Raw genomic sequence first — 26,667 nt, 5'->3', positions numbered from 1 at the left:
CTTACTTTTTGAAGGCTTGATTGCTGTATCATTTGGTGATTGTTCCTCTTTGACCATGAACTTACTGGAACTAGAAACCTGGCTATGTACTGGAGTAAGGTAGATATGCTCCACTCGGCTCTTCAGCTCATTTGTGTATTTGTTTCCAAAGAGCTCATTGTTTTCCAGATTTGTGAAATATTCGTAGCTTGGAGCTACTGATGCAAGTCCGGTTTTGTTTAACAGATTCTTCCTTCTTTCTTGGCTGACAAATGCAAATGTTTGCCCAACAAATACCATTGTTTGGCGGCATGCCGTGATCACCTGCTCAAGTACACTGGCAAGTTCGTTAGCAGATTGTGAACTTTGCACCTTGGAGCTCAATTCATGGTTATTTGTTGCTACAAACAGGGGACCTACACATTCCAGCAGTCTATTCTGAACCTCTTGCAAAAGCGGATCTTCATGTTGTACAAGATCATCCAGCGCTTTCCTGCATGTAATGATATTCTTCCTTCTCAGCAGAGACACAAAAGAATTATCTATCACAGGGCACGTGAGGCCCAGATGTGCTGCTGATGATGACTGACAGATATCCTGATGCTGTTGCGACATCAAGCACCGGAAAGCTAAGACTACCTTAGAGTAAGTATCTGTATTGGAATCAAACTTTTTTTTAACAGAATGGTCAACACTCTGAAAACCAGCCCACTTTATTATTTGTTGCTCCAGATCCATTTGATTACCTGTAGTGGTAGATATATTCCCCAGTGACTGCAAATGAGAAGAGTCAGAGGATACATTTCTGTAGGTGGCCACTGGCGCACTAGATATGGAAGACCCTGCTAAACCAGCAGGGGCTGTCCCCAGAAGGCCAGGGCCTGACCCTAGTAAGGCAGGCGATGTTCCTGGTATCCCAGGGGCAACTCCCAGGAGCCCGGGAGCTATCCCTAGGAGGCCAGGTGCTACCCCTAGAAGACCAGGTGCAGTCCCAAGGAGGCCAGGGGCTCTCCCTAGAAGGCCACGTCGTGCTGGAACCTTGGGACGCTTAAGCAAAGGTGCTCTTGTACCTTTAGGAGGACCATGTAAAGAACGACTTCTTTTGGAAACATCCGTGCTTTTGTGACTATAACTCTGCTGATTCAAATGAGGTGTATAATCCTCATCTCCATGGAACCCAAGTGTAGGTGCATCGGTCTGGTAAGCAGAAGAATCCCTTTGAGGGGAATCCCTAGATGAGTTGCTCCAAGATGTGTGAGAGGGGTCATTTTTACTAGCTTTCATACGCCGAGCATTATCAATAACATTACTTAATAATTTGTATAACTCTGCATCAGGTGCCTTCACGGGACTTCCCGTTGTGGGTTTTGATCCCTGATCCCCAGTCTTATGGCCAGGGCTCCAGGATCGCCTGCGTGATTCTAAATGCCCTGACTTAGCAACAGGATTTTGGGATCTATTATATGAACCATGACTATCTCTGCCATCAGGACTTTGGGATCTCCTGTAGAATTGGTAATCTCTCGAGTCATCAACTGAACTCTGAGACTGCCAATTACTTGGGCTTCTGTATGATTCTGGTCGATCTCTAGACTCAGCAGGGCTCGCTGATCTCTGGTAAATCCCATATCCTCTCCTGGCATCACTGTCACTTGAATTTGCTGGCCTGCCAAACAATCCTGCATCCCCACCGGTGTCAGTGGGATTCCTCAAATCGTTGTACTGTGAATGGCAATCATCTCTATCGTCATGATCCAAGAAATTGTCTCTGGATGAAGAAGTGTAAGTAGCATCATCGTAATATCTTCTATTGCTTTCGGAATGCATATCAGCCTGATTGGACACATTCCTCCATCTCTCCGACCTGTGAGATGGAGATTCATAGTAATCGTATGCCAGCTCATCATACTGTGAATTTTCTTCATAAGATTCCCTGGGATATCGCCTTGGTGCATAGTTGTGCATTTCTTCAATGGCAGAGGAGGGAAGAAAGGAAGAAAAAAAGTGTTTAGCTTTTTTATCAAAATGAAAAAAAAAACTCTTTAAAAAGTTGCAATCTATATTTCATGTAAAAGCTAATGTATCAGTGATCAGTGGGCATGCTGATAACATCACCAAGATCAGGAAGATATGATGAGTTCTTAAACCACAAAATGCACCTAATTGACTGCTTTTTGTAAATCTGACATAATCCAAGAGATGCAAGCAAGACAAACAGGATCACTTGTTCTATCAATGGGCACGTGTTGTCATTTGGAAATCAACAAGTGATAAGCATCCAAGAGAGAGAGTCAACGTCTTTTGTCCAATGGGCTCAAGCATATATAGTGTATGGAAGTGTGGTGCCCTGGCACAATCCTGTTTGTTCAAATTGAGGAACGAGGCCTGGAGAAACACAATTTTAGACAAAGATATCCAGGAGTATACTGAGCCAAGATACACTGGCCATTAATACCTAAGACAGAATTCAACAGACTAGATCCTGTAGTTAATTGCTCTCTCCTTTGTAATTCCCAGATAGCACTGTGCAAGTCCAGAGGCAGAGGTGTACATTCCTTCATTTCCAACATGGTGATGTGGTTCAAATTATCCTTTGGCTAAAAGCAGAATACGGAGCTGCTGAAAGTCATCTTCCAGATCAATCCACACAGGTGAGCCAAACACAAGAATTCTGAGAAGTTCAGTCTTGAAAAGCAGACCAAAATTCAGGTTCCTCAAGATAACTCAGTTCCTGGAATCTCTCTTGGATCCACAAGAAAAGCCAAATATGCTCTTAACAATATCATGGTAGCATAACTAAGACTTGCATTAACAAGACTAACTGGAAGTATGAAAATTCAGTCCAATATGTCCTATTGTGGGGTGGCACTAATGAAAAGATAATTGATGTTTGCATGGTACATTTCAATACCCGAGGATTTCTCAAAGCACTTTATGACTAATTAAGTACATTTGATATGTAATTTGCAGTAATTTCAGATAAACTGTACCAATCATGTCCAACAAAGCCTCAAGTAATAACATGACAATCACCTGATAATGTTTCATTGATGTTGTTAAGAGATAAATATTAGCCAGGACACCATAGAGAACTGTTGTGGGGAATATTTTAATATCAGTCAAGAGTACAGTTGGGCCTCAATTCAATACCGCATCAGAGGCACTTTTGATTGTATAATACCAAGAAGGTGATGTGTTAAATCCTACAAGATCAGTACAAAATTCAAAAGTTGCCATTGATTATTCTTGGCAGATTCAAATTTTACGTGAGGAAGAAATATACAATGTAGAACAAGCAAGGTGATCTAGTCAGAAAAAGGTAAATGCAAACATGAGAGAGAGATAAGTTACCAGATCTTCTTCATTCCTGGAGCAAGGTGTGCTTTGGAAATATTCAATCATCCTCAATTTGATAAGTTAAAAAACTTGAATTGAAATTGAATCCCAGGATGTTCCACAGCATTTTGCAGCCAACACAATTGTTGTATTAATCGCTGTTTTAATGTAGGTAGCCATCCTTGTAATGTAGGAAATGTGGTAGCCATTTTGTGTGAAGCTTAACTTGCTACACATTTAGAACAGCAATCTTCTTTTAAGTTTCAAACTAAACGTATCTATAATCAAGTCTTCCAATGAATTAGTTACAGTACACCTCCTTATTGTGAGGAATCTGCAATAACATTTATAGGTTGTAAAATCTTGCTATTTTTCCAAGGAAATAATCTGGTCTATGAAACATTTTTTCTGTGATCCCCTTTCAATCCACCTGCTTAACTGGATCTCACTAGTTTTAAACTTCCCTTTTTCCTCTGTAAAGCAAATGTGTACAGAGTAACCAAATGCACTATGAGAACAAGGACAGCTAACTCTGCCTGCCAGTCAAATCAGAATAAAGACCCGAGGAACACACGTCAAAGTTGCTGGTGAACGCAGCAGGCTAGGCAGCATCTCTAGGAAGATGTACAGTTGATGTTTCGGGCCGAGACCCAAGGAAATGGACATTAGATAGGACCAGGAAAATGAGCCAGAGAAGGATTACATAAATAGATGAAAACATGGTGCGTCATAAAATTTATGATTGATATATAACATCACTGTACTTGAGGAGGAATAAACAAACTCATATGCACTATTTGAACACAAGAAGAAAAATGTCAGATTTAGGATTTACTATGATTGCTGTACATCAATGAGAGGCAGGCCCTCTTTGCCACTGAGCAGAATGCAGTAAGCTGCAGATATGGCTGATTGCAGACTACTTTTCATTGCTCGGTAGTATGACATCTGAAAAGCAGAGGAAATAAATGGAAACAAGGAACTGGACAAGCAGAGCATGTGCTTATGTGCACACAGGACATAAGGGTGTGTGTGTGTTGAGGGGAGGGGAATGGAAAGAGGCAGAAAAGAAAGCAGAGATGGAGACACATGCATGTGAAGGAAATTCCAGAATTGAAGTGCATGCAATAGTTAAAAGAGCTGCTTCACTGTAGCGGGAGGTAAAATGTCAGGATAATGAATCAAGGCAAAGGAATCCCTGTTAATGTCAAAGAAACGTGAATGTGTATGATAGTAAAGGGTGCGGGGTCACCACTGTTCGCTATCATTTAAAATTTACTATACAGGGGGTCACCATTTAGCTCAACGTACCAGCTGAAAAACTGCTGCACAATCTAGTCCCATCTTCAATACCAGGTCTATAGTCCCACAGGTCATGACTCTTTAAGTACACATCCATGTCTTAAATATGACAAATGCTTCTGCCTCTATCATCCCTGCAGCAGTGAGTTCCAGTCTGATACCAACTTCGTGTGAAAAGTTGTTTCCTTCGCTAATCCAATTACTTTAAATCTGCTGTATACCTCTAGATTTTGACCCTTTCTCTTAAGAAAACTAGGCCCTTCCTATTTACTTTAGAAGGTCCCTCATAACTTTATCTAACGCAAATGAAATCTCCCTTCCACCTCATCTATTCTAAAGAATAAAATTCTTTCTTCCTCAAAACTACAACTTTCCAGTGCTAGCAACATCCTCAAACATCTTCTGTACCCTCTCCAGTGCAGTGAAACCTTTCTGGTCAGTTGACCTGAACTATACACTGTATTTAAGCTCCTGCCAAGTTATTGTATACAAATCATAAGCATAAATTCCTTTCACTTGGCTAAAATTGAGAAATCATCCTGTTTGCCCTTTTAGTCAACTTACTGAACTGTGATCCAAAGATCTGCACGTGCGTACACACACTCCAAGGTTCCTTTGTTCTTTCACACCAATGAATATCTTTTCATTTATTGTGTATTCCCCTGCATTGTTGCATCTCTTCAAAAGCACTGCTCACACTTCTCTGAATGAAGTTCTACTTACCATTTTTCACTTGATTTGATCAATCATCTATATCTCTATGCAGTCTAATGCCTTCCTATGTAATTCATTGCAAAAAAGCCCCACTCCAAAATCTCTTGTTACAAAAGACAATGAAAACATAACCAAAAATAAATAGATCTCAGTTAGAATTTTGACAATCTGATGCATAGTGACATATTCAGCTCAGTTGCCCTTCACTTTAGTTACTCACCTAATGATGAGGGTTAACAGCAGTTAGTCAAATCTAGGGTGAAAAGATGCGCCAGAAAATGCAAGCAGCAAGCATCCAAATTTCCGTTTTAAGACAAATATTATCACATAAGGATAAGTAAAACTGTAGAAGCAGTCGGCCACAGCCTGAGGGATATTTGTACTAGGCAAAGGCTTGCAGCAAGGAAAATACACTGAAAGTATTTAGATCCATATTGATTTCTCCTGGTATTAGTATGTGACTCTTGTAACATCATTCATCGGTGCTTGGAGGTTTATGGCAGAGAGAGTTTCTCCCTTCTGCCGCCTGCTATCGGGGACTATCGGGAGTCGATCAGAACTTTGAGACTTTTTTTTACTGTTCCCATGGTCTGTTCTTTATCAAATTATGGTATTGTTTTGCACTGCTGTAACTATATGTTATAATTATGTGGTCTTATCAGTGTTAGTCTTTGGTTTGTCCTTTTTTTTGTGATTATCACTCTGGAAGAACATTGTATCATTTCTTAATGCATGCATGCATTTCTAAATGACAATAAATGAGGACTGAATGTCCTCATAATCTAATCTAATCTAATCCGGCTATTAATGATTGGATGCTGGATGCAGTGGTCAATCATGAGATTACAATTACAAAGAATGACCATTCCACCTGCTAAATCTACATTTGCTCCTCTATACAACATTTATGCTCCTCTATACAACATTTAGTAAACCACTCTCTATCCCCACTGTTCCTTTATATCACTCGATTTTCTTTCAAGTATTCATCTAACTTATTCCTGAATCTATTTTTATCACTCCATGAGGTAGCATGTTACAAACTCTGATCACTTCTTATGAATGATGCTTTGTCTTTGTGTTTCATCACGCACTAGTATCAAATACCTAAACCTACAGCACCTGATAATCAACCCTTAAAACAAACATTTTTCTTTTCTCAATCTGAACTCATCATGATTATGTCTGCCTTAAATATACCCAATAACTTGGCCTCCACAGCTGCCTGTGGCAACAAATTCCACAGATTCACCAGGCTGTCTTTGACTCCCCCACCATAGGAAACACCCTTTCCACACCTTCCTCTACCTTTCTCTGATAGAAAATAATGCCTCTTGGCTTTGACCAGAAGCTGAAGTAACAAAAAAAAATCATAGAAAATGTATGCTTCAGTTGAAAAACAGCTACTTAGTCTAATCCTACTATCTAGTACTAGGTCTATAATCCTGCAGGTTAAGGCTCTTCAAACTTGTATTCAATAATATTTTAAAAATGTGATGAGGGTTTCTCTACCATGCTTTCAAACACACAATTCCATATCCCAATAAGTTATTTCATCTTTTTTTAATAATTGCATAAATTCTAAATTTTTGGATTTTGCTCTAGAATCTCAGGGAATAAGGCACTTCTTACTTATTTTATCAAAACCTCTCATAATTTTCCACAATTCTCCTTTTTGCCACCAAAGAAAACAACCCCAACCTATCCAACCAACACATTATTAAAATGTTCTGGTACTTGCAACATCCTTGTAGATCTACAGTTTCTCCAGTATAATCACATATTTCCTTAAATGTAGTAACCACATTGTAAACAATGCTTAAGATAAAGCCTAAACTGATAGCATACAACTCTAGCATGAACCCCCTTGCTCCCCAGTAGAGAAATCCTCGTCATGTTTTGAAAAAAAAATTAGATGTGAATTCAAAGAGCCTTACTTCCCTGGTGTGGCATGGCAAATGATCTACAGGATAATAAGAATGAGCTAACAGTAAAGTATTAATCTAACAAAATGCTAAATTTGAAAATTAAATGTAGATTTAATTTTCTAAACGATGTTTAAGTTTTGTAAGCTAATTAAAAAATACAAAATTGCCACGTATGAGACTTTTCTTTCCCAGCCAATTTTTTTGAACAAAATGGCTTCAAGAGAACCCCTCCCTTTTTTAAAATGGTCACAGATATCACCAGTTTCATGAAATCTCTTTACGAAAAGCTACATCTCAATCTAGATCTGTAGAAGAGCCAAGTAAGTGTTACATAAAATGCTTGCCACACTTCCCCATTTATCTAGCTTCACTATAATGAAAATATCAATTAGCTTTGGATAAATTAATTAAATTCAAGCACCAATTATAGAGATCAATTTTCTAAATTCTAAGTAAGTTGAAATATGCACTTTAAGTCTAATTTACAATTTAAAGACACTCGAGCTGGTCAGGTCTACCAACTACAACCACTGAACATCACATTCTACATGGATGGACAAGATCAGCTACAGGATCCTTTGAAAGGAAATGATCACGAAGAAAACCATCTAGAAAGGCGGAAAGAAAACATTTACCTCTTTGAAAACACAAAATGAAAAGTAATCTGAAATCCCTTTCACCACAGATTACAGTTATTTAATGATTGCTTTCAAACAGAATTTACTAATCAGCTGGCTTTCACCCCAGCTGGCAGCATATTCTGCTTCATTACCCCATCAGCACACTCTTCTATACATTCCACTCATACATACTGATCTATGTTTCTCTCAAATGCACAGATTATTTGTATCAAACCTTGCACATGAATGTGAGAGCTGGTTACTAAGAGATTACCAAGAGATTTTGGCAGTTCAATGAAACGCAATTTGAAAATTTGAAGCATTGAACCGCCAAAATCTCTTAGTAATATTGTTACTGAGCCATGCAGGTGAAGCAATTTATCACTGTATAACACTGAGGAAAAAAAAACAGATCCACATGACAGCAAATCATGAAATTCCATAAATTCTATTATTGATTTTAAGCCTTACAGTTCAGGTAGTACATTTAAACATAGAATACTCTTGCACATCAAAGGCTTTGTAAGTCAGACTTTCATTGGCAGTGGGAGTAACTTCAATGAGGTCTGGAAAGATAGTCCAGAATTTCAAGTGCCTTATTTTTCCACATGTAACAATTCCACCTACGTACATAATTTAGCTTATTAAAGAACAAGAGGCACCTGAATGTCCTTGAGAACATGGCTATAGTGGAAATTATTTTAGCCTAAAGATACTCTTACTGCAGTTTGACATCCTATAATAGATGCCATCATTGATTTTTGTTGACTATTTGAATGTAAAATCTACGTCCTAACAAAAATGTCAATGGTAACATCAATAAGACAATTATTAAACAGAACCACTGAGAAGGATCAGCCTTGAAAGGAACGAAGAAAATCTTCCACATACACACAAAGAACTTCAACTTATGTTGCAGAACATTTTTCACATACACATTAGATACTAATAATGTTAAGAATTTTCCATTATTCCTATTGTTCTGTTGAACTTATTAAAGGCTAAGACCATCATTGGAAAGCATTTCAACAAAATGCTTATCAATCTTGAGATGTTTACTGTGATCAGTCTAGGAGCATCATTCTGGTTACATTCGACAGGGAGAGGGTGTATTCACTAATTGTCTCAGAACCTTTCACATTCTTGGATTACCTTGGAGTCTTCAGGAACAGAAAATCCCCTGAACATATTTATAGGCATCTTTGGATGAAACACATAGTAGGTGATTAAAATAATAGCCTCCATATTCTTTGGTTTCTCTTTTTAAATTAAATACTGGATTGATTTTGGAGCAGGCAAAATGCTGTTCTAGGGAAGTGGTTACACGCTGTAATATATACAACCACAGCTGGCATCCCAATACGGCAATGCCAGACATTTTTTCTAAATTGTTCCAGTTACCGAGGGCAGCATTGAGACCCCCTCCCCACAGTCCAAATTAAAGAACATCCAATCCTTTCCTCACAAGTGAAGATTTATTGGCTTCTGGTCACTTGCGAATCAGGATATCAGGGACTAATTGGGTTTCTTTTTCAAACCTCAAGGTCCACAGATCAGGGCTCTGTTGCGCCCTGATTCCACCGGCTTTGGTGAATCGGGCCTTTGCCCAACACTGGGCCTCGGTTGCCCCTGGTTACCACGAACAGGCCCAGTCTGTCATCAGACCTGTTTCATAAAGCTGCTGGTTCAGCGAAGTTACCGACAACTCCATTCACAGCTTAAATCTATCATGGTATGCAGCATACCAAATAGGAAGTTCGATTGTTTCCGCCTCAGCACCCCCTTTCCTCCCCCACCTCAGCCCCACAAACCTGGACAAAACCTCTCCTCCATTGCTGATGTTGACGTCACTTCCGTTACCATCGGAAGTATCTCTGTTGCATTCTGAAATAACTTCCCACAAAAATTAATATTTTAAAGTTATTTCTTTCTTCAATTAATACATAATTTTATGCTTTGTATATATTCACAAGAACAGTATTCTTGTTTCCCTATATTAAACATAAATGTTGCAGCTTTATCTCTAATTCTGCTTGGAGATTAGTATATTAAACTACAATTTCCTACGCATCTTGCGCAGGCAGAGAGTCAGTTTCCGGTCACATGGACGTTATGGCTCTGTTATCCGGTAGTGACGTCAGAATAATATGAAGCCATGGCCATGGAAGGCGATTCAGGTTGGTTTTGGGAATGCTTCTTGGGTAGACGCGAGTTCTGGGGTTGCCGTGTCAGAATTGTGGAAAATATTTCTCATTAACCAAATTCGTCGCCTTTCTTATAATTGAAGGAGGAGGCATTAGCCGGAATTCCGATTCCTTCGCTGTCCTCAAAAGGCAGGCAATTCGGTTAATCCCAGTTATTGAGTGGGGAGGTATTGTATGTAATTTAGCATTTTTGACATAATTAAATCTCTTAACTTTCTTAATTTTTTTTCTCTTCGCTATACCCTTTCTACTGAATCTATGATGTTAATAGGGACTAACTGGAGGTACTCGGTGGGTCAGGTAGCATTTGTGGGAGGAAAGGAATTGACATTTCGGGTTGAAAACCTGGTTCCTGCTACTGCCTGACTCACTAAATTCCTCCAGCAGATTCTTGTTGCTCTAGATTCCAGCGTACGTTTTCTCTTGTGTCCCAGTTGCTAATTGGGAATTGGTTCCTGTCCGTTCTGTCACTGATTCACTTTTTCAGAGTGGACTAGGCTTTGACTTTGCAAGACCTTCTATATCGTGCTAGTCATTCCCCTTTATCCTAATAAAACACTTTCACATTCTCCCTTGTTCATGATTGTGGATGGCAGAATTGGTTGTATTTTATACTTGGCACTTTTCAAAGAAATTGTTCTTATGTTAGCAAAATAAATAACCTTTATGAAATAGCAAATCTTTTCATGTTCAGTTGAAAGGTTACATACGCAATTTGTCTTTGTACTTTACAGCATATAGCTGCCATATTGCATTTCCTCTGCAAAAGGCTTTTGGTGCATTTGGTGTTTTACAGAGACCTGGTACCAATGCTTGCTCATTGAAAGAGTTGACTGATTTTAGTTCCCCAAATAAAAATCTTGTTTTTATTTTCCTTTCCTGCAGTGCATTCCAGATCACAATAGTTAACTTTAGTCTCCTTTAATTTTTGTGTCATCAACTTTAGTCGATGTCCTTTGATTTACGACCCCTGCTGCTGGGTGTTAGGAAATAGTATGAAAATAATTTAACATTTTGAACTTCTCTGTGAGCTGTTGATTCTCTGCTCCAAGGAACACAAGCCAAACTTTTCCATCGTTTCATCCCGGCAGATAGAGCCCCTTTAGCCCAACTAGTCCATGCTGACCAAGATTCCCATCCTCTCACCTTAAACCATATTCTTGATTCCTGAACCCAGTTGAAAAAGGGTCTGCATTTATCCTATCTATGGCCTGCAACCCCCTCCCCATAATTTTATACACCTGTAAGATCACTCCTTACTCTCTTCTGCTGTAGTGAAAATAAATTGCAACCTGCTCAGCTTTTTTCCATAACTCAGGCCCTCAAGTCCCAGCAACATCTTTGCAGATCCCTTTTGCACTCTTTCCAACTTGATGACTTCTTTCCTGTGGTAGGTTGATCAAACCTGCACACAACATTCCAAACGTGGCCTCACCAACTGCAACATAACATTCTAACTTCTATACTCCGTGTCTTGACGGGGTGAAGACCAGCATACCAGAAGCCGCCTTCACCACCCTGTCTACTTGTGATGCCACTTTCAGGAAAGTCTGTACAAGTACTCCTCGGTCCCTCTGTTCTACAACACTACCTTGGACTCTACTGTTTACTGTGAAAGTTCTACCCTCATTTTTCTTCCCAAAATGTATCAGAATCAGGTTTATTATCACTGGCATGTGACATGAAATTTGTTAACTTAGCAGCAGCAGTTTAATGCAATACATAATCTAGCAGAGAAAAAAATAAAAATAATAGTAAATAAACAAGTAAATCAATTACGTATATCGAATAGATATAAAAAAGTGCAAAAACAGAAATATTAAAAAGAAAGTGAGGTAGAGTCCAAAGAGTACCTGCCTCTACCACTTTCTCTGGCAGCTCATTCCAGACACCCATTGCCCTCTGTGTGGAAAAAATTTGTCGTCTCATCTCCTTTAAATCTTTCCCTCTCACCTTAAATCTATGCATGCCAGTTTTATATTCCCCAGCCTGCGAAAAAGGCACAATAATCACGTTATCCATGCACGTCAATTTTATATTAAATGGAGTCCCATTAATTGGGACACATCAGGACCAGTACATTTTGGCCCAATTAGCCGGTTTCATGGAAATAGTTTAAAAAAAGTATGAAAAAGACAAGCTATCATTTAAATGAGTAACAAGTTATTTATTTAAATGAAATACCAAACAAATTAGAACACTACCATTCTTGTTATAGTATTATAAATCTGTGTGCTAGTTCCCAATAGTTATCGACAGAAGAATTCTTCCAGTGTATGCTGCCGTGATCTTTTGATTGGCTGTAAATGAACAAGTGAGCGTAAACACCTAGTGCAGCTAATGGATTGTCTTTATTGCCTTCCTGCATGAAGTAGTGTCGTAATCCAGCAATAAATTTCCTGGCATCCTCTGTAGTCACTAGCTCAAGTTTAGATATGTCATCTTCTTCATTTTCCTCATCTTCATATTCCCTCACCCCCTGATGTTTTGATACTATGTTTTGATTATTGCATCCTCCAAATCTTCATTTTCATTGTAACATTCAAAATGACTGTCAATAACTTTCAAATTCTTCGTAGGTCCTAACTTGTTGAAGTAGTGAAATCATTTCATTTTCACACCTAGCAACTTCAAACTGGAATGCTTGAAACCACAAAGAGCAAAATAGTACTGAATTCTCTTATTGCTTATTTCTAGCCATCTCTCAGTGACTAACTGTACTGCCTATAAAAGGTTAACTCTTGCACTCGTTTCCTTGTCTGTCAGTAGATTTTGTTCAATTGCTTCGAGAATGTGGTTCACCAACCTTTCACTGTGCAAAGTCGTTCTGAAACGTTCTAATTAGGGTGTGCTGCATAATTGTCAACAAGCAGTAGAATTTGTCTTGATTTCCGCTGTAGCTCCATATCCATGTCAGAATAGCATAACACAAGCACACCCAATCGACATTATTTAAAATTATTCGCTCTATGCATGGTGTAGCGACTAACGGCCACACAAGTGCATGCAACTGACACTAATTAGAAACTGCTGGCAACAGTTTCTGTCCCGATTAAGTGGCACAGTGTCCCAAATAAATGAAGGGAATCCCAACTATTTTCTAGATTAGCTTTTGTTCTTTAAGAGTTGTCTTAAATAAGCAGCTTCCCTGATTAACCAATGGCCCAGTTAACCGGACGGAATCCACTATACCTGAATGAAGTCACCCCTCACCCTCCTGCACTTCAAGGATAAGGCAGCTTCCTATCAAGTCTTTCCATATAACTGGTGACATCCTTGTGAATTTTTTCTGCATTCATCCTGCTTAAAGTTATCTTTTTTTTATATAGGTTAATAATAAGAACTGTAGACAATACTTTAACTGTGGTCTTATCAAGCTCTTGCATGGTTGTATCACGAAGCTCCAACTCTTAGACTCATTGCCTTGACTGATGAAGCAAATGTATCTGATGCTTTCTTCATGACTCTGTCTAGCTGTGTTGCCACTTTCAGGAAACCACAATGGTGCTAGAAAGTTTAAGAACTCCAGAATTTTCTCTATTTCTGCATAAATATGACTGAAAATGTAATCAGATCTTTACTTAAATCCTAAAACTAGATAAAGAGAGCACAAATAAATTACAAAAAACATTTTTGTTCATTTATTAAGAAAAATGATCCAATATTACATGTATTTGTTGGAAAAAGTATGTGAACCTCTCGGGTAATGCCTTCTACAAAAGCTATTTGGAGTCGTGTGTTCCAATCAATGAGATGAGATTGGAGGTGTGGATTGTAGTGGTGCCCTGTCCTATAAAAAAGACACACAAAGCCAGGTTACTGACAGAGCCTGCTCTTCTCAAGAAAGATCTGTTTATGTGCATCATGCCTTGATCAAAACAACTTTCAGAGGACCTTAGGTGAAGAATTGTGGAGATGCATGAAGCTGGAAAAGGCTGCAAAAGCTTTTCCTGTGTGTTCATCAATCCGCAGTAAGAGAAATTGGCTACAAATGGAGGAAATTCAGTACTATTGCTACTCTCCCTAGGAGTGGGCGTCCTGCAAAGATCACACCAAGAGCACAACGTGCAATGCTGAAGGAGGTGAAAAAGAAACCAAAAGTAATAGCAAAAGACCTGCAGAAATCTCTAGAACTTGTTCTTGTGTCCACTATAAGAAAACACTGAAAAAGAATGTTTTCGTGGAAGGACACCAAAGAGGAAGCCACTGCTCTCCAACAAAAAACATTGCTGCACATCTCAAGTTTGCAAAAGACCACGTAGATATCCCACAATGCTTCTGGGACAACATTCTGTAGACAGTTGAGACAAAAGTTGAAGTATTTGGCAGAAATGCACACCACTATTTTTGTAGGAAAAAGGGCACCAACACCAACACCAAAATCTCATCCAACTGTGAATCATGGTAGAAGGAGCATTATGGTCTTTGTCTGCTTTGCTGCCCCAGGGCCTAGTCAGCTTGCAGGTGTTGAGGGAACAATTCAAAATGTATCAAGACATTTTACAGGGGAATGTCAGGGTAGCAGTCTGTCACTGGAAGCTTAATGGAAGTTGGATAATGCAACAAGACAATGATCTGAAAGATGAGTAAATCAACAGTAGAATGGTTAAAAAGAAGAAAATTTGTGTTTGGAATGGCCGAGTCAAAGTCCTGACCTTAATCCTATAAAAGTGTTGTGGAAGGACCTGAAGCAAGCAGTTCGTGCAAGGAAGCCCACCAGCATCCCAGAGGTGAAGCAGTTTTGTAAGGAGGATTGGCATAAAATTCCTCCAAGCCAATGTGCAGGACTGATCAACAGTTTCCGGATACATTTGGTTGAAGTCATTGCTGTACAAGGGGGTCACACCAGTTACTGAAAGCAAAGATGCACATGCTTTTTCCAGCAAATACATGTACAATTGGATCATTTTTCTCATTTAATAAATGAACAAGTATGATTTTTTTTGTGTTTAATTGAGTTTTCTTCATCCGGTTTTAGGACGTGCATGAAGATCTGATCACATTTTAGGTCATATTTATACAGAAATAAAGAAAATTCTACAGGATTCGCAAACCTTCTCACACTACTGTATATACTTGTACCCCTAGATTTCTCTGTTTCACAACATTCTTCAAGGCCCTGCTGTTTACTGGGTACCTTACCAAAATGTAACAGTTTGCACTTGGTTGAGTTAAATTTGGTCTGTTATTTCATGGTCCTCTTTCCCAATTGTTCTTGATCCCATTGAATCTTCTTCATAATCCACTGTCCTCTGTACCAACAGATTTGGTATTATCTGCAAACATGATGGTAGCTACCTTCGTCTCAAAACCATTACTACAGATGACGAACAGCACTAACCGCCCCCCTCATCCCCCTGCAGCACCCCACCGGTCATAGGCCTTCAATGTGAAAAACAGCACTCCATTATCACTGTCATTTGCAACCAAGCCAATTTTCTATCTAATTGGCTAGCTCACCCTGAATTCCATGTATTCTAGCATTCTGGACCAGCCTCCCATGCAGTATTTACTCAAGTCTTGTGTACGCAATGTCTACTGCTCTGTCCTCATCAGCCCTCTTGGTCACCTCTTCAAAAAAAAAACACTCCATCAAATTCACAAGACATGATCTCCCATGCAAAAAGCCATTCTGGCTATCCCTAATCAGTCTTTGCCTTTCCAAGTGCTGGTAGATCCTGCCTGTCAGAGTCCTCTTCAGTAACATTCTTGCCGCTGCTGTTGGGCTCACTGGCCTGCTGCTCTCTGTCTTGTCCTTGTAGCCCGTCGTAAATAAAGGCACAGCATTAGCCATCCTCCACCGGTCCAGTATCCCAATGGTGCTAATGATGATACAAATATAGGTGTCCCCCGCTTTTCGAACATTCGCTTTAGATATGGCCCTTGTGGCTACGGGGATCAGGGGGTATGGAGGGAAGGCTGGTGCAGGGTTCTGAGTTGGATGATCAGCCATGATCATAATAAATGGCGGTGCAGGCTCGAAGGGCCGAATGGCCTACTCCTGCACCTATTTTCTATGTTTCTATGAAACCTCAGTTACGAAAGACCTACATTAGTACCGTTTTCGCTTTCAGAAGGTGTTTTCACTGTTACGAAAAAAATTCAGCGCATGATAAAAAGCAGCGCGCGCGCCCCGAGCAGCCGCTCTCCCTGAATTCGGAACGGCATTCTCGCCAGCATTGCTTTAACACGAGCCTGTGAGCAGTCGTTTGCAAGATGAGTTCTATGGTGTCGGAAAAGCCTGAAAGAGCTTGTAAGGGTGTTACACTTAGAGTAAAACTAGACATAATTAAGCGTTTCGATCGCGGTGAACGAAGCAAGGACAAAGTGAGTTTGGCTTGTGGAAGCTGATGAAGATGATGTTGAAGAGGTTTTGGCATCCCATGACCAAGAACTGATAGATGAAGAGCTGATGCAATTGGAAGAGGAGAGGATAAAAATCAAAACCAAATGAGTAGTGATAAAGTACGACTTTAATTTTGAAAGGGTACGTAGGTTTAGGGGATATTTGCAAGATTCTTTGAGTCCCTACAAAGAACTGTATGATAGAAAAATGCGCGAGGCTCAGCAGTCAAGCAAGCCTTCCACATCAGCCACAGCAGGACGAACTTCGACCTTCCAACATCGAGACGGGCAGTCAAGGGAGAAGATGAGCTGCCTGCTCTAATGGAAACAGAGGACGAGATGACACCCCAGTGTCCCACCACCCCAACACCCAGGCCACGGACAGATACTGTACCGATTCGCGGAGAATGCAGCAGTAGCCAGGAGGCATACAGCACATCTGTAAGAAAAAAGCCGAAATAAGCATGCTAATTAATTACGTGTCGGGCGGCATGTAATTAATTAACATGTTTATTTCGGCTTTTTTCTTAAAGATGTGTTGTGTGCCTTCCAGCTACTGCTGCATGCTTCGCGGCAATGTATCGGTTGATGGCCCGGAGGGTGGGGGCCACTGCACCACTCAACCTGCGACGACTCAGTCTAACACACCATCATCAGTGTGCTCGGCGCTGAACCAATTCCAGTAAGTGATACTACACTGTACATACATTATTTCTACTTTATATCGGCTGTGTATTCTTACATGTTATTTGGTATGATTTGGCAGCTTCATAGCTTAAAGGTTACTGGAGAGAGTGTTTTTGCCGAGAGCACTTGCATGAGATTTTCTGCCGATGGTGCTTGCGTGAGATTTTCGCTACGGAGAACAGTTCAGTAATGATTGTGGAAAAGTATTTCTACTTTATATAGGCTGTGTATTTATCATATCATTCCTGCTTTTACTATATGTTACTGTTATTTTAGGTTTTATGTGTTATTTGGCATGATTTGGTAGGTTATTTTTGGGTCTGCGAACGCTCACAAAATTTTCCCATATAAATAAATGGTAATTGCTTCTTCGCTTTACGACATTTTGGCTTACAAACCGTTTCATAGGAACGCTCTACCTTCGGATGGCGGGGGAAACCTGTATCTCTGTCAAGGCCTCAGCAATTTCTTTGCGACTTTCACAGAATGTTATAGAATACACTTGGTCAGGCTCCAGGGATTTAGCCATCTTTATGTGCTTTAAGATTGTCATTACTTCTTTTGTAATGTGGATATGTTTTAAGGCATTAGTATTCTCTTTCCTGAATTCCCTAGCTTCCATGACCTCCATGGTAAATACAGATGAAAAATATTCAATGATTTGCCCGTCTCCCATAGCTCCACAGGTAGATGGCCACATGGGATGCTTAAAGGGTCCTATTCTCTTGCTGTTTCGCACTTAATGTATTTACAGAATCTCTTGAGATTCTCCTTTGCCTATCTGCCAAAACCATCATAAGTCTTTTTTTTTTAAACGCAAACAACAGGAATTCTGCAGATGCTGGAAATTCAAGCAACACACATTAAAGTTGCTGGTGAACGCAGCAGGCCAAGCAGCATCTGTAGGAAGAGCTGCAGTCGACGTTTCAGGCCGAGACCCTTCGTCAGGACTAACTGAAGGAAGAGTGAGTAAGGGATTTGAAAGTTGGAGGGGGAGGGGGAGATCCAAAATGATAGGAGAAGACAGGAGGGAGAGGGATAGAGCCAAGAGCTGGACAGGTGATAGGCAAAAGGGGATACGAGAGGATCATGGGACAGGAGGTCCGGGAAGAAAGACGGGGGGGTCCCAGAGGATGGGCAAGAGGTATATTCAGAGGGACAGAGGGAGAAAAAGGAGAGTGAGAGAAAGTATGTGTGCATAAAAATAAGTAACAGATGGGGTACGAGGGGGAGGTGGGGCCTTAGCGGAAGTTAGAGAAGTCGATGTTCATGCCATCAGGTTGGAGGCTACCCAGACGGTATATAAGGTGTTGTTCCTCCAACCTGAGTGTGGCTTCATCTTGACAGTAGAGGAGGCTGTGGATAGACATGTCAGAATGGGAATGGGATGTGGAATTAAAATGTGTGACCACTGGGAGATCCTGCTTTCTCTGGCGGACAGAGCATAGATGTTCAGCAAAGCGGTATCCCAGTCTGCGTCGGGTCTCGCCAATATATAAAAGGCCACATCGGGAGCACCGGACGCAGTATATCACCCCAGTCGACTCACAGGTGAAGTGTTGCCTCACCTGGAAGGACTGTTTGGGGCCCTGAATGGTGGTAAGGGAGGAAGTGTAAGGGCATGTGTAGCACTTGTTCCGCTTACACGGATAAGTGCCAGGAGGGAGATCAGTGGGGAGGGATGGGGAGGATGAATGGACAAGGAAGTTGCGTAGGGAGCAATCCCTGTGGAATGCGGGGGGGGGGGAGGGAAAGATGTGCTTAGTGGTGGGATCCCGTTGGAGGTGGCGGAAGTTACGGAGAATAATATGTTGGACCCGGAGGCTGGTGGGGTGGTAGGTGAGGACCGGGGGAACCCTATTCCTAGTGGGGTGGCGGGAGGATGGAGTGAGAGCAGACGTACGTGAAATGGGGGAGATGCGTTTAAGAGCAGAGTTGATAGTGGAGGAAGGGAAGCCCCTTTCTTTAAAAAAGGGAGACATCTCCCTCGTCCTAGAATGAAAAGCCTCATCCTGAGAGCAGATGCAGCGGAGATGGAGGAATTGCGAGAAGGGGATGGCGTTTTTGCAAGAGACAGGGTGAGAAGAGGAATAGTCCAGATAGCTGTGAGAGTCAGTAGGCTTATAGTAGACATCAGTGGATAAGCTGTCTCCAGAGACAGAGACAGAAAGATCTAGAAAGGGGAGGGAGGTGTCGGAAATGGACCAAGTAAACTTGAGGGCAGGGTGAAAGTTGGACGCATGCAGAACTCGTTGACGCTGCTTCCTGCACGCATGCAGAACTCGTTGACTTTATTAACTTTGCCTCCAACTTTCACCCTGCCTTCAAGTTTACCTGGTCCATTTCCGACACCTCCCTCCCCTTTCTAGATCTTTCTGTCTCTGTCTCTGGAGACAGCTTATCCACTGATGTCTACTATAAGCCTACTGACTCTCACAGCTATCTGGACTATTCCTCTTCTCACCCTGTCTCTTGCAAAAACGCCATCCCCTTCTCGCAATTCCTCTGTCTCCGCCGCATCTGCTCTCAGGATGAGGCTTTTCATTCTAGGACGAGGGAGATGTCTTCATTTTTTAAAGAAAGGGGCTTCCCTTCCTCCACTATCAACTCTGCTCTTAAACGCATCTCCCCCATTTCACGTACATCTGCTCTCACTCCATCCTCCCGCCACCCCACTAGAGATAGGGTTCCCCTGGTCCTCACCTACCACCCCACCAGCCTCCGGGTCCAACATATTATTCTCCGTAACTTCCGCCACCTCCAACGGGATCCCACCACTAGGCACATCTTTCCCTCCCCCCCTCTCTCTGCATTCCGCAGGGATCGCTCCCTACACAACTCCCTTGTCCATTCGTCCTCCCCATCCCTCCCCACTGATCTCCCTCCTGGCACTTATCCGTGTAAGCAGAACAAGTGCTACACATGCCCTTACACTTCCTCCCTTACCACCATTCAGGGCCCCAAACAGTCCTTCCAGGTGAGGCAACACTTCACCTGTGAGTCGACTGGGGTGATATACTGCGTCCGGTGCTCCCGATGTGGCCTTTTATATATTGGCGAGACCCGACGCAGACTGGGAGACCGCTTTGCTGAACATCTACGCTCTGTCCGTCAGAGAAAGCAGGATCTCCCAGTGGCCACACATTTTAATTCCACATCCCATTCCCATTCTGACATGTCTATCCACGGCCTCCTCTACTGTAAAGATGAAGCCACACTCAGGTTGGAGGAACAACACCTTATATTCCGTCTGGGTAGCCTCCAACCTGATGGCATGAACATCGACTTCTCTAACTTCCGCTAATGCCCCACCTCCCCCTCGTACCCCATCTGTTACTTATTTTTATGCACATTCTTTCTCTCACTCTCCTTTTTCTCCCTCTGTCCCTCTGAATATACCTCTTGTCCATCCTCTGGGTCCCCCCCGCCTTGTCTTTCTTCCCGGACCTCCTGTCCCATGATCCTCTCGTATCCCCTTTTGCCTATCACCTGTCCAGCTCTTGGCTCTATCCCTCCCCCTCCTGTCTTCTCCTATCATTTTGCATCTCCCCCTCCCCCTCCAACTTTCAAATCCCTTACTCACTCTTCCTTCAGTTAGTCCTGACGAAGGGTCTCGGCCTGAAACGTCGACTGCACCTCTTCCTACAGATGCTGCCTGGCCTGCTGTGTTCACCAGCAACTTTGATGTGTGTTGCATAAGTCTTTTTTTGCCCTCATGACTTCTCTCCTATATCCCTTATTTTCTTCATCCCAGCAGCCTATATTTGATGTGAGCCTCCCTTTGCTTGATCAGAGTCAACCAGCTTTACCTTTCACTCCAGCAGGAATATGCTGATCCTGAACTCTCACTATCTCAATTTTAAAAGGTTCCTCCTTGTCAGAGTCCCCTTTACCTACAGACTGTTTTTGCCAATCAATTCCTGTCTATTGCCATCAAATGGAGAAAACTCACTACTTTCCTTTGATTAATGCGATTGCAGTTTTTACATACACCTAAGTGGATGGTCTTGATTTCATATCTTATTTGAAATATGGCACCTTTTCAAGCACTATAGTTCATCAGTCTTGCATTGGGAAAGCCTCCTTGGGTTTGTTTTGATTTTTGTTTCAAAATACCATTCACTGAGCCATGACTAATTTCAATAAAATGTCCAAAATTTTAGGACAGTCTAGATCTAGTAGTGCAATGTTTAATTGTAGTTTCCCAACATTTTGCTTCTGACCCAAGAGGATATTATGATCTGAATGATGCAGAAGTTTAATTTTGTGGATTCATGACTAATAGTTTATGATACTGATGGTACAGGTCTGATATTTTAGAACCCTAGGGTACAGTAAAGGCTAGAGGCTATATAAATGGGGTACATTTATCTGTGACTATACATGGATATAATACTGATGTGTACCAGTGTATCACTGTAAGTATAGTCCTACTCTTGCACAGAGATCTGTAATTCCATCTCATTATGTAGATGCAGGTGTGGTAACCACATAAAGGTATCGGTCAATCACTGTGTGATTTCTGGATGGATACACGGCTACCAGTGGATTTAAAATGACAGTATGAATTACAGAAGAAATACTCTTGTATATAATCAGCATATCAAGTTTGCAATGCAGTAAACAATGATGTGGAAGCAAAGGGCAGAATACAGATTAAATAACAGTTGTATTCATGCCAGTCTATCCTAAGTGTTTTCATAAATTCAGTATGAAAGTTTCCTAAACATTTTTATGTGATTATATTATCAAACATCTGCAGTTATCAGGTTCCGGATCAAACACTAATAGTGGTTTGACTGCAGTTAAGTGTAAGTAAGTGTTCAAAGGGAGTGCATTTTGGAATAGTAATATTTGACATTGTGTTCTACTGACTGTAAAGACTGATTGGTATTAACCATGCCTTTTTTGCATAACTATCTTGATTTAATTATTTTGGATTTTGCCTTTTCCTTAATGCAGGAAAGACTGGTGGAGGCATCAAGTCCAGTGGTGAACGATCCTTTAGTCTGGAGCGCCTAGGCTCCTCCAATAGACCAAATAAATTGTATGTGAACCTAATGAAACAAGAGGAGCTGATAGCACAGAAGAAAAAGGAAATCGAGGCCAAAATGGAGAAGGCTAAGAAGGGCAGCTTCACAAAGTTACAAGCAGCACCGGCTCAGTAAGTGCCAATTAGTACCTGCCATTAGTTGTGTTCAGTTTACTTCTAAATAATTTGTGTCCTTTGAGATGAAGAATTTGATTGTAATGGATAGAGTTTGGATAATGTGTCTGCATGGGTAGAGGACAGATTAACAAAAAGAAAAGTGAAAGAATAAATAGGTTATATTCAGGTTGGCAAGTAGTAAAGAACTCTTGTCTATTTGAACCCTGATTCACCATTATAAAAATTTCCAGCATTTATTTCACTTCTCTCAAAGTCCATACCTCATATCTTTTCTGCATTTTATTCCAACTGCAGTGTTTTTGGCTGCTCACTCTGCTTGTTTACATCTTTTAAACCTCTGCATCTCAACACTAATGCATTTCCAATCAGTTTTATTGCACTGAGTGAGTGATGCCTCCTTCGGTCAGGGTCAACCATGGATGTTGTGTCCTGGCGGCTGTCCTGGTATGAAATCCTGGGCAGTACGATATGGAGAACAAGCTGTTGCCCATGTAGCAAGCTTCCCCTCTCCATGTATCTGATGAACCCAAAGGAACAGCGGAGACTTATAAAGTTTGGTACTGACAGTGTCACAGGATTTGCCAGTCAGTGTTGAGTTCAACGTAGGGACTGCAGCTCCAGATTTTTCCCATCAGGGTTTACTCCTGAAGCCTTCCCCATGAGTGGGTATAGCTGCAAGGCAGTGGAGATTTGAGATCAGAGTTTTCCTTCTTCTCGATGAGCTGCCAACCATGGCTGACGAGCCCCATCTGCCCGAAGCAACTGCTTTTAAGTTGGCAGTAACCTGTTTTGCCCCTTCTCCTGTCAGTAGAAAAGGTTCCACCAGGCTTAGTAGCTAAGTCACACATGAAAGCCATGAGTTGGACTTGGTTGTCAGAGGCTATGTGAGGTGCATGCCATTGGGAACACTTCATGGCATTAGCAAAATAGATAATTGTTATAAACTGAATTTCTGGGTCCCTATCCCTGATATCTGCAGTACTTCATTAGTTACTGCCTGCCCATCTTCAAAGAACATGTTTCTTTCTATACTTCGTTTTTACTTGTTAACTAACAATCCATACCAGTATCTTAATTCCATGTGATCTAATCTTGTTAAGTAATTTGTGTGGGATCTTTTTAAGAAAGCCTTCTGAAAATCCAGTTATGCCATACCTATTGATTCTCCCTCATCTACTTAAAGGCATTCCTCAAAGAACTCTTAACAGCCTGGTCAAGTATGATTTCCCTTTAATAAATCCACATTTACATTCATCAGTCAAATTATTTTCTAATCAGTGTCAAATCCCGTATTAGATAGAAAAGAGTAAAGGCTCAATGTTTTGGATGGAGACCCTTCTTCAGGACTGAGAGAGAAAGGTGGAGATGCCTGAATTAAACAATGGGTGGAGGGGAAAGAGGCTTGCTGGAAGGTGACAGGTGAAGCCAGGTGGAGGGGAAAGGTCAAGGGTTGGAGAAGAATGCAGAATCTGAAAGATGAGAGTGGACAATAGGAGAAAGGGAAGGAGGAGGGGACCCATGGGGAATTGGTAGGCGGGTGAGAAGAAGTAAAAGGTCAGAGTGAGAAAAGGGGGACGGGGAAGAGAGTTTGTTCACCAGAAGGAGAAATCAGTATTCATGCCATCATGTTGGAGGGTATATAGACAGAATATATAGTGTTCCTCCTCCACCCTGAGGGTGGCACAAGAGGAGGCCATGGATTGACACGTCAGAACGGGAATGGCAATCGGAATTAAAGTGTTTGGCCACCGTGAAGTCTCGCTTGTGGTGGATGCTGCGGAGGTGCTCAACAAAGTGGTCCCCCAACTTACGAGCGATCTCACCAATGTATAGAAGGCCACGTTGAGAGCATCAGGCACAACAGATGACTCCGACAAATTTGCAGGTGAAGTGTTCCCTCACCTGGAAGGACTGTCTGGGGCTCAGAATGCAGGGGAGGGAGGAGGTGAATGGGCAGGTTTAGCACTTAGGCCGTTTACAGGGATAAATGCCAGGAGGGAGATTAGTGGGGAGGGATGAAAAGACAAGGGAATCACAGAGGGGAGCAATCCCTGCAGAAAGTGGGGGTGGGGTGGTGGTAAAGATATGTTAAATGGTAGTGTTCCCTTGGAGATGGCAGAAGTTGTGGAGGATAATGTGTTGGATGCAGAGGCCGATGGGGTGGTAGGTAAGGACAAGAGGGACTCTTATCACTATTATGATCATGGAAGGTGGTGTGAGAACAGATATACAGGAAGTGGAGGAGATGTAGGTGAGCGCAGCATCAATAGCAGAGGGAGGGAAACTTTGATCTTTAAAAAAGAAGGACATCTCTGATATCCTGTAGTGGAAAGCCGCATCCTGAGAAAAGATGCAGCAGAGGCAAAGAAACTGAGAAAAAGGAATAACATTTTTATAGGAGGTAAGGTGGGAAGATGTATAGTCCAAGTAAAAGAGGTTAGTAGGCAGTTTTTCCTCCAGGGGTGGAAACGGAGAGATCAAGAAAGGTGAGGGAAGTGTTAGAGATGGCCCAAGTGAATTTAAGGGCAGGGTGGAAGTTGGAAGCAAAATTGCTGAAATTGAGTAGCTCAGCATGGGTGCCTGAAGCAGCACCAATGCAATCGTCAGTGTAGCGGAAGACGAGTTTGGAGTAAAACTGGGGATATTATAGAGTCTAGCATTTTCAATACTACATTTATGAGTTTGGCAGCTTATTGTTTTCTCTCATTTTCCTTTCTCAGATTTTGGAGTAGAATAACTACATCAACCACAATCTCTATAACTATATCTTTCAAAACTCTAGAATATGAATCATTTGGTCCTGGAATTTACCCATTTTCAGTCTCATTAACTTTGATGGTTCTGTTTTTTTACAAGCACATTAATTTTATTGTTTTATAATGGGCTATTCTCTAATATTTTTGTGTCTTCTGGGAAGACCAGCACAAAGCATTTATTTCATTCCTTTGCCAATCAATATTTGCAATCATAAATTCTCTTTCTTTATCTAGGAGAGCCATATTTGTTCTCATTTCATCTTTTCATTTTTGTGAAACAGTGAGTTTTACAAACTGTTTTGTATGCTTCTCAATACTTTATTCTCGTAACTCTACTTTTTTGTGTCTTTTTAATCACTTACTAGATTTTAGATTGTTACCAATCCTCTGGATTTTTCTGTTCAATATAAGATTTTTCTCTTGCAATTTAACTTCTGCTGGAATCCATGGTTGGGCAACTTAACCTGTTGCATATCATGTATTATTCTGTCAAACATAGTCATAGTCTGTTTACTGCTAAGCCCCTTCACATAGTTTCACAGTATATCACAACTAAACTCATAATTTCCTTTTAGATTGAAAGCCATAGTTTCAGATTAGCATAATCAATTTTGAAATGAATGTAAAATTAGTTCATGTTATGGTCATGCTTTTGAAGGAGGCCTACACAGCAATACTAGATCCAAAATAATTCCTTGGCTTATCGACCTAGAAATCCATCTCATTTACATTCACTCACGTTATAATTATTGATTTGTCCACTTGTATGTAGACTAGTGTTCCGCATGATTACTATAGAATTCCTGTTACATCTACTAATTTATTTATTCCATGTCCTGCACCACAACTGGCTCACGAAAGTATTGATCCTACAGACAAGTTTTTGAATCCCACCTCTCTTACTTTGTGTTAGTGTTGTGTTCATTGAGTAAACTGAACAATTTATAAAGATATATATGATTTATTCTTTCTAGTCTTCTTTGGGTAGACATGTATTTTGAAAAGCAACTTCTCTCTGCATAGATTTAGTCCTTGCACTGTGTAGACTTTCAACCCAATGGGCCTGAGGTTTACTCAATTCATAGCCTATTTTAGAGCAACCTAGTTGAATTTTGAAACTTAAGTATTGAGGCCTTTCTATATTTTTTTTGCTGGTTTGTCTGGAATTCATTGTTGATCTAATTATTTTGCAGAGATAATGATGAAGCGAACACATCCAACAAATTTGCCAATGATGGGAGCTTCCTGCAGGAATTCCTAAAGATGCAGAAAGAGAAAGCAAGTTCAGGTAAGGAGAGTTTGGATTGCAGGATGTGGTGGAGCTCTGAGTTATAATGAAAGATCAGCGTTTGGGGTACTTGTGTCACCACAGTGCCTTCCTTAGTTCACAACTCTAAAAAAGCTATCTCAATCTTACTCAAATATATTTGGGATTCTTGGCAGATCAGGCAGCACTTGTAGAGAAGGAAACTGATTACGTGTTTCAGGTGGATGACTTTTCATCAGCAATGGATAGATGAGACAATAAGTGAGCTTAAGTTGCAGAGAGGCTGAGGAGAAGTGATGCAAACTGAACATCTGTGGTAAGGTGGAGACCAAGTTTATCCATTGTGACCAAGTTATGGA

The 26,667-nt window shown here is 41.1% G+C and overlaps 2 protein-coding genes across 3 annotated transcripts in view; one reads left to right on the top strand and one right to left on the bottom strand.

The window, feature by feature from the left end:
* LOC134337485 (SURP and G-patch domain-containing protein 2-like) overlaps positions 1–9,729 on the bottom strand; it is a 37,711-nt gene extending 27,982 nt beyond the window's left edge. For both annotated transcript variants that reach the window (XM_063032543.1, XM_063032542.1), the window contains exons 1-2: positions 9,691–9,729; positions 6–1,946 (exon numbers count right to left, since the gene is read on the bottom strand). In XM_063032543.1, coding sequence (XP_062888613.1) covers positions 6–1,946; positions 9,691–9,712 — 1,963 coding nt within the window. In that variant the 5' untranslated portion in view covers positions 9,713–9,729. The remainder of the gene's footprint in view (positions 1–5; positions 1,947–9,690) is intronic.
* A 266-nt stretch (positions 9,730–9,995) lies between these two features.
* The window catches only part of sugp1 (SURP and G patch domain containing 1), a 38,596-nt gene continuing 21,924 nt past the window's right edge, over positions 9,996–26,667 (top strand). Inside the window, exons 1-3 of the mRNA XM_063032061.1 lie at positions 9,996–10,056; positions 22,078–22,279; positions 26,235–26,329. Coding sequence (XP_062888131.1) covers positions 10,035–10,056; positions 22,078–22,279; positions 26,235–26,329 — 319 coding nt within the window. The 5' untranslated portion in view covers positions 9,996–10,034. The remainder of the gene's footprint in view (positions 10,057–22,077; positions 22,280–26,234; positions 26,330–26,667) is intronic.

Source organism: Mobula hypostoma, chromosome 24, assembly GCF_963921235.1.
Source record: "Mobula hypostoma chromosome 24, sMobHyp1.1, whole genome shotgun sequence".
NCBI classification, from domain to species: Eukaryota; Metazoa; Chordata; class Chondrichthyes; order Myliobatiformes; family Myliobatidae; genus Mobula; species Mobula hypostoma.
The sequence above is the reverse complement of the archived record's forward strand: the minus strand, read 5'-3'. Positions and strand labels throughout refer to the sequence as shown.